Source organism: Gymnodraco acuticeps, unplaced genomic scaffold (assembly GCF_902827175.1).
Source record: "Gymnodraco acuticeps unplaced genomic scaffold, fGymAcu1.1, whole genome shotgun sequence".
NCBI lineage: Eukaryota > Metazoa > Chordata > Actinopteri > Perciformes > Bathydraconidae > Gymnodraco > Gymnodraco acuticeps.
The window spans coordinates 4,529,708-4,538,452 of record NW_022990238.1 but is presented as its reverse complement, the minus strand read 5'-3'; the positions used below and the strand labels follow the sequence as shown (position 1 = coordinate 4,538,452).

The following is an 8,745-nucleotide window of genomic DNA, read 5'->3' as shown; positions in this document are numbered from 1 at the left end:
ATCAACACGATGCATCGGTTCCAGAGATGTCGTCACTGTGACAATCACATGACCTATGCATGTGAGAAATGCAAAGCACCACTGCACATTCAGTGCTTCAAGATGTACCATGGACAGTAGAAAGGGAACTATAAGTGAATGCAAAGAGGCTGTAATAGCTATTAAAAAAAAACAAAGCAGACCCAATAAAGGCTGTGGAGATGCAGTACGAAGGACAAGTCCATGACAAAGGGGAAAAGTCCAAAAGGACTGGATGGTTTTGGAAAATAAGTTCAAGTTAATCAAACAGTAGATTGTTGTTCAAAATAGTGATGCACAAACTAATCTTGCACTTGGTTCTAAAGCCTATGATATATATATATATTGCATTTTTGTTCAGTGTAGGACGCCTATTCAACATGCTACCTTTTCTAAATGTTACCTTTTATGTTCAATGTGAATGAATCACACAAGTGGCTATACAGTTGTTTGTGAATGTTGCACAAAAAATAACAGAAAGACAATGTTACAACAAATATTGTACTAAAGTAAAAGTTCAAATGTTACAACAGATGTATAATATTAATGTTTCAATACGTGTTGCACTAAAATAGAAATGTTGAAACACGTTGATGGTTGTTCATATTTGTGTTGTATCAGGAATTTTGATATGTAAAAAGTCTAACTAGAATTTGATGGGGATCGCCAGTGACAAGAGTTTCAAATGTGTAGATAACTAGGCTTGGATGTATACACATTTGGATGACTGCATAGGAGAAGTATGCCAATTCCATATATGTATTTTCACGGCAACAAATAATCCCACCGGTCACAATGGTGACCGGCAATACAAAATAATTTAACTACTTTTCCATGAATTTTTTTTAAAACAATGATTCATTTTTTCAAAGGGTTACTGATGACACAATATATGGATATTTTCATGTCAGGGAAAAATGTGGGATTAAAGATGTTCAGTCCTATAACTCCGTATGATTAAAGGCATCACACATTACATTAATATTTCAATTTCATTCTGTCTTGTTTTTTAAGTTTGCATATACAACATAATGCATAAAATCACCCACAAGAAAACATTAAGACAAAAGTGGAATTTTCAACTTTAATCACATTATTAACAATTCTATAAGTAATAAAGACTCAGCCCATTCATCCCTCGAACTTGATACAGTATCTGGTATTCTTTAACATAGGGAATGGTTTCCATATCCCTACAGCATAATCTTTCTTTCTGTGAAAAGTTAAACGTACGCACACAGAATGACCAACTGAATAACTTGGCACCAAGGCCATTATTTCTGTAGCTTGTTGGCTACACAAATATCAGACAGACACATGAGCAGACAAAGGACAAGCACACAGCGGGGCAGCCACTTGTGCAGGCAGTGTGCCTGACAGTTCAGTCCGAGTTGAACCGCCCCATCTGACGCTGTCAAGAGACAATGTTAAAGTCAGAAGGCATTTATTTGTTTCCAGGGATCCTCCTCTTTGTCGTGTAAAAAAAAAAAAAAAAAAAAAAATTGAAGAGAACGAAGGATGAAGTGCACAAGCAGCGACATTTTGGAGAATAGGTGGCCACACAGATCTACTCCAACACAACTGTGCCGCCTGCTGCCTCCAGGGATGCTTTCAGTTTTTCTGCCTCTTCTTTGGATACATTGGTTCGGATTTCCTGGGGGAGAGCTTCCACTAGTTTTTTTGCCTGGTGTGGGATGACAGAGGAAAAAGATGATTTAGTAAAAGGTTACCCAATCTGTGAAAACCGGAAATATGGCATTGTCATGAGCCAAATTCCAAAATATATTTTATACTTTTATTAAAAAGGTGCCCTGCGAAGTTTTCTTGAAGCTAAAGTTTCTGACCTTAGGTCTAACTAAATTGTTTACTTTATTTGTACTTGCAAAGAAAACTGTAATGAAAATGACAGATCCTTCATTGTTTAAAACAGTGTTTGCTAACATGTAGCCCTCCTCTCGGTGTGTTGGTTCCTTTCTGCATTTGTTGGCACGTTATCGCCATCTACTGTCAATCTGCAGGAATGACTGGGTAGCAGCGACGTGCAGTCAGGGGAGGCAGAGCCTTAATAATAATTAAAACTGCGGTCGCACTTGTGCGCGCAGTGATGAGCGGGCCCTCGCGTCCGTGCGCCTGTCGGGGAGGGCGGCCGGTCGTCCCGGCGTCAAGCAGACGCGCGCGAGTCCTGGGAAATGAGCCGTTTGTCATTTCTATAATTTTCGCGTCCCAGACTCCCAGGTCCTCCGGCAGCGACCCGGAAACGGATGTCGAAGGAAAACAAATTTCTCAAAAGGCTCGTCGAGGATCGATTATCGAGGAGGCTGTCTGTAGGAGCCGTAACCGAAGATGCACTGATTTAGAGGAGAGAGGAGTGTCTCGAGAGGAGCTATAACCGAGGGTACACTGACGTATTCTCCTGAGACGATTTAAGCCAACAGTGATGTTTAAAAGAGGCGTGACGCATGGCTGGACTTCTGTCAACAAAGCACAGCTCTGCAAACTGTTCCCGTTGTGATTATAAGTTATTTGAGATGATCAAATGTGCATCAGACTTTCTGCCCTTTACCATTTGTTTACTCACTAATCACATGTCCCCTGGATGTTAGGTGATGTTACAGTGAGAACAGCTGCTGAGGTCAGTGCAGAAAGCAGAACAGTGTGTATAATATATATCGCTCAATAACAAATGTAACAGGCCTACATGTCACACTTTATTTGTAGGCTTTAGGAGATATCTACAAATAAACATTAGGGTTAGGGTTAGCGAGTGTCTTTTGTAATGAATATGCCGCCAGCAAAGGGCGTTGTTGGACTAACAGTAAGTGTGTGTGTGTGTGTGTGTGTGTGTGTGTGTGTGTGTGTGTGTGTGTGTGTGTGAGAGAGAGAGTTGATGTGCCAGGCAGACAGGCAGGGCGCAGTAGCTTATCTGACATATAATTGGTCAAAAATGGTACATTCTCCGTTAGCCTTCGAGCTCCCCGTTTGAGTGAAGGACTATTCCTTCTCAACGTAGCATTACATTGGATATGCGCTGAAGTTGTCCTGGATTGGAATTTTTCCGATCATTCCCCTAGGAGGAGTTTGCAAGAATGTGCTTAAAAAGCATGAGAAACGCACATTTTTCTAAATGGCCGACTTTTTGGGGGGCGGGGCTAATGGAAGGCAATGTGAAATATGTGTGCAATCATAATAGCAATATGTATACAGCGTTTCGTGAATATCGGAATAACTATATCCGAGTAGTTTGGAGTAATTTGCGACATGTAAATCGTCAAAATCACAGTGCACTGAGATTTTTGACAAATTGTAAAGCACTTACGCATCACTGTACCCTGTATACCAAGGCGGTTATGCCATCACTTACTGTACGGAGGCTCAGTCACTGGTACTTTTTCATTTACAAAGCCATGTTGGATAAACTACCATCTTATATCTGCTCCCTGATCTCTCTGCGAATTGAAAGTACTTATTGCCTAAGATCGCATGCTGTGGTTTTATTAAATGTGCCAAGTGCTAGGACTGTCTTAGGGAAGAAAGCTTTTAGATGTGCAGCTCCACTAACATGGAACAGTCTGCAAAAAGAATGGAGAATTACCAAGCTAGTACCACTACATGTTTTTAAAGCTCGGTTGGATGCTACAAAATCAGATGCTGTTGGTACCTGTACTTGTGGTTAAATATGTAAATTGTAATCCCTGTACATTTTGCTGTATGATGTCCTTTTGTTGTTCTGTTGTTTATGTCTTCTTGTGGAACCTACTGCTGCAGGTCTCCCTTGAAAAAGAGATCATTGATCTCAATGGGATTTTACCTGGATAAATAAAGGTTTTGAATTGAATTGAATTGAAAAATGGTGTATTCGCTGTTAGCTTACGACCTCCACGAGTAATTTTTCAAAAATGTGCTCCTCAATTAAGTATCATATTGGATAGGGGTTGAACGTGTCCTGCATTGGAATTTTTCCGATCATTCCCCTAGGAGGAGTGCGCAAGAATGTGCTTAAAATGCATAAAAAACGCACATATTTCAAAATGGTCGACTTTTTGGGGGGCGGGGCTAATGGAATGTATGTACAAATATGTCTTCAATTCCATGAGGAATGTCTGTGCCAAAATTCGTGAAGTTCTGAGAAACTATGAGACTACCACACAATAGGGGGGCGCTAGTGAGCAGTTTTTTTGAAAAATTACGTTTTTTTTTTACATTCTTGAAAAGGTCGTGGGCTGTGACGTGTATACCAAGTTTTGCGAACCGAAACACATTTTAGCACATCGTCATAAATAAAAAAAAGTACAGGCCACGCCCACATTTGTCATTCGTTGTGACACTTTAAATATAAGTGCATACTTATCCCCAGAGTATGTCTAAAAAAAAAAAAAAAAAAGATTTCGTCCATCAGTTCATGTTATACATTTGTCATGTTTTTGGCGCCCCCTATAGTCCAAAATGGAAATTACTTTTTGTGCCTATTCCCCAATACAGAATGAACCTTACCACCAAAATGTGTGTTTTTTTTGTACATTGTTGATGAGTTATGAGCATTTCTATCTAAGCCCCGCCTTTTTGCGAACACGTTTAGAGTAATGAGGGCCACATTTATCGACTGAACATGCTCATTTCCTACGATAATGTGTCTGACCCTCCGGCGATACTGTATACTGAGTTTGGTGGTGAAAAACCAAAATTTGAAATTTAAGTGAATATTTAACTGTTTTTAAAATTATGCTAATTTAAAAAAAATTAAAAGTAGGCGGAGCTTAGGGGTACAAGGACATTATATGTAGAGCAGGTCCACCCGAGTAAGTGTGAAAAATGTCAGGTCATTTGGAGTTACGGTGCAACTTTGTACATCTTTCCAAAAACGGAAATGGCCATAGGTGGCGCTAGAGAGCATGTTGGACAATTTGAACACATTGAGTCCAGAATATTGTAGTTTTCACCGATTCTGGAATCTGTGAAAAATTATACAACTTTTTCAGCGTCCTAAAGGCCTCAAAAACAGGAAACGCCAGCAGAAAAATAAGAATAATTCCACGAATAACAATAGGTATCCTTGCACTTCGTGCTAGGACGCCGTTGGGTCCTAGCACTCTCGTGCTCGGGCCCTAATAATAAAATGTCTCCACTGATCTGTGTTGTAAATGTGATTTCTGTATGATTCCAATGGATTTTTATAGTAAAAATTGGCAAATTTGCCGAGCTCCGCTACATGGGAGCGATGAGAAGTGAGGCAGGGACGAGCTCTGCCTCACGTAACCCTACAGAAACTGGCTGGAGCACGGGCACTAATTTAGCGCAAGCACTTATTTTGTGCCCGCACTCCAGCCAGTTACTGTGGGGTAAGGTGAGGCACAGATTAGATCTGCCTCACCTCAGATGCGTCACCCCACAGAAACTGGCTGGAGTGCGGGCACTAAGCGCATGCCTGCACCATCTCACTGTATGTCACAAATGTAATGTTTGTAGATCCCTTTATTACATTTATCCTCGCCATCCATAGTCTCTAAATAACTTATTTCACATATATATGATATTTAGGCTTGCTGGTCTCATCATACAACGGCAATGAAAAAAGCACCAGGGGTGGCAGCCATAACCTCTGCCGCACTGAAGGAGGCTTCTTGTTGCTACTGTTATTCTACGCAGAGACGGTAGACGCAAACAACAAGCTATACTTTTGAAACTAGAGGAAGATAAGGAGGACTTTTAGAAAAAAGTAATAAAGATTGTTGTCCAGAAGGATAGCATGGACTTTATCTTCAAGTCAAGGTAAGACAACAATTGGAAAGAAAATGGGATCTTACTAAGAGAGAACAATCCAATATTTAAATTTTGGGTATCCTTTTGTTGAAGGGTCTGTTTAAAATTAATCGAAACATCAGACTAAAAAAGCTATATTTGTAAATCTGACTCTGAAAGAGTCAGTGCCTCACCATGAACATCACCGCTGGGTAGTGTTACCTTACCAGTGGACCAAAGCTCCACAGGGCACCAACCTTTAAAGACTATGGCCAGACTGGACTGAGGACTGGTCATGAGACTTACCTGCACAAGATTCAAGCCTTGGATGCAGTTCTTCACTTCCTTTATAAGTTTCACTTTGTCAGCTGCCTTGAATTCTGTCAGTTTTACTATGAAGTGAGTCTGCTCTTTCTTGACTGGTACGTCCTCCTCTTCTGCAGCCTAGTTTCACACAAAGAAAAAATAATAGCAAATGTATTAGTTCTCTTACATGACAACAAATCTGACAAAGGACCTACATGTTTTACCATAACAAGTCTGAAGTGTTCATTCAAAGTAGTAGTTTATGATTGTGTTGTAGCAGACAAAGTTATACTGTTAGGTGTTTCAATTTCCTCTACTCTCTGTACTTACTGGCGCAGATATAGCTGAGGCATGCATCGCCCCCATCGGCATCATCCCAACATCCTGAATGTTCAGAGTTTTCTGCAACCAACACAAACAGATCATTACCCAACATGTCACCACAGATATATCACAAACAATATCTGACAGGGGGTAAGATGGGTTAGATTCAGTGACTTATTCCACTAACCTTGAGGAGCTCATTAAGGTCCGACACCTCTAATAAAGTGAGAGTGGCTATGTCGTTGACCAGCTGTTGGATTTTGGGAGGGTACTGTTTGGGCGCTCCGTCTAGTAGAGGGGAGGCAATGGTTTCTGAATGTGTGGCAGGACTGGTCTTCAGGAGTCTGAGAGCACACCAGGCTGGTGTTTGCCGCTGAAGCTGTGACCTGGAAAAATACAATATATTGAAAACAATTATTCAGAGTTTCAGATGAAAGACAGAGTCAACTGAGAGCATCTGCAGCAAAACATCTGGCATCGGCACACCAAATGTTTGGGATGTATCTCACATGCCAGACATGCACTCCAACATGTATTTAATGGATGCATTTGAATTACCAATGTACCACTGACCAGTTAATGCCAATCTTGCTATTTATATCTGCACATTATGTATGTTTGTGACCCCTTTAAAAAGTGTGTAGTTTAGAGAAACCTTATACAAGACCTGTTTAAATGATTACTCTTTATAAAACTGATTTGAATACTTTTAAGAGGTTGAAGAGGTAAAATAATGCAGTTATTTAAAAGACACAAGTATGAATGAAACCAAATGTGTATTAGCTTATCGACTGTTGGTAGGACAAATCATTAAATGAGCACCTATTCTGATTACTAGCTAGTACCATCTATTTCTTCTTTTTTTAAATTTCAGGCAAAAATAACCAACATTCCTAAGCTTCTGAGTTATGAGAAGTTGCCTTTTTCCCGTGTCTTTCGGAGGTGGATGAAATATTTAGATAATTTACTTGGGTTAAAATACCAACACCACACTGTAATAAATACTGTTACAAGAAAAAGTCCTGCATTGATATTCATACTAGAAGGTGAAATACAACAGTGTTAGCATGGAAATATACTTAAACCATCAAAAATAAAAGTACTAATTTGAATGCAGAATGGCCTCCTTTCTGAATAATGTAAATGTAATTACTGGAATATAAATTGTGATGCATTAATGTCTTCATCAATGGTGGAGCTTATTTTGGCTACTTTTTATGCTGATAGATAGTTCAATTGGAACACAGTAACACCATACTGTACTAGATTATTTTACATTAATAATTTGGTTTTCAGATAGATGGTTCACTATGAGATGCAGTGGGGGAAAAAAGTCATAGAAAATAGAAGTACTCAAATAAAGCACCTCAAATGTTATCTTAAGAACAGGACAGAGTAAATGCACTTGTGAGTGTTTGAGCTAAAGTCCTAAAAATAGATATTAGAAGAAAGTCTGCCATTAAACCAGAATTACTTTGTTATGCTAACCACCTTGTGACCACTCACATATACCCTTTGACTCTTTATAGAGGGTGGGGGGGTTACACCTAGGCTACATTAGGATGGGAAGCTATGCTCTCTGAGATGAATGCTTTGTTGTACAGACATCATCTACTACTGATAGTTTTGTTGGCTGCACTTGCACACGGTTGATCGCTGATCATGTAACCTGTTATTCGTGTTTACTAAGGAGATGCCGCTTGCGGTTATTTGACCATCATAAACACAAATTACAAGGCACACGAGTGTGACCTTGGTGACGTTAGCCAGAAGAAAATGTCAAACTGCTGCTACTTTTAGATTTTCCAACCACACTTAAGACGAGGACAACGCTTCTTAATGCCACTAAATGCTTACTATTGTGTTAAAGCAGTTTAAGGCTGTAAGGTTTAAGTTACTGCTGGCTAAAGCTAACGCTAGCTGACTTACTTAGCGCATTGCTACGGAATTTACAGCCATGCATCTTCAGCATTCAGACAAACTACAGTGACAAATGCATGTGTTACATCAAGAATAACCGGCAGCAGTCACCGGCTGTCTGCCCTTGAAGATGCAAGCAGTCAGACCCTGATGTACCGTTAACCGCTGCCGGTGTTACGTGACAGACTGGCGGCTGCTCTGTAACGTTACGTACCGTTGAGTGGTCGCCACAACCCGCAGCGCGGTCCGGAGGCAGCGTCTGGTGCAGTACATGCTTGCGGTAACTGAAGTCGTATATTCCGGTGTCCCTAAAAAATAAAACAAGTCTGTCACTTCGCTGTCTCCTCTCAGTCCCTCTGCCTCAAAAGCACATGGCGTCCTTTCCGATCCTGACCTACCCACAATGCATTGCGCGAGTCGTGACCTGCTAAAAAAAATACG

General features: G+C 40.3%; 1 protein-coding gene across 1 annotated transcript; it reads right to left on the bottom strand.

The window, feature by feature from the left end:
• Positions 1–1,083: 1,083 nt before the first annotated feature.
• On the bottom strand, positions 1,084–8,725 carry mrpl12 (mitochondrial ribosomal protein L12). Its single transcript, XM_034219807.1, has 5 exons — positions 8,519–8,725; positions 6,572–6,770; positions 6,391–6,462; positions 6,061–6,198; positions 1,084–1,702 (listed from the first exon to the last, which is right to left on the bottom strand). The coding sequence occupies exons 1-5, from the start codon at positions 8,575–8,577 to the stop codon at positions 1,586–1,588; spliced, it is 585 nt and encodes a 194-aa protein (XP_034075698.1). The 5' UTR covers positions 8,578–8,725; the 3' UTR covers positions 1,084–1,585.
• Positions 8,726–8,745: the final 20 nt, after the last annotated feature.

Coding starts and splice junctions, on each gene's coding strand:
- mrpl12 (XM_034219807.1), bottom strand. CDS start 8,577: ATGTACTGCACCAGACGCTGCCTCCGGACCGCGCTGCGGGTTGTGGCG. Junction 6,771..8,518: donor GTTGTGGCGACCACTCAACG/GTACGTAACGTT, acceptor GTATTTTTCCAG/GTCACAGCTTCAGCGGCAAA. Junction 6,463..6,571: donor ACCTTAATGAGCTCCTCAAG/GTTAGTGGAATA, acceptor TGTTGGTTGCAG/AAAACTCTGAACATTCAGGA.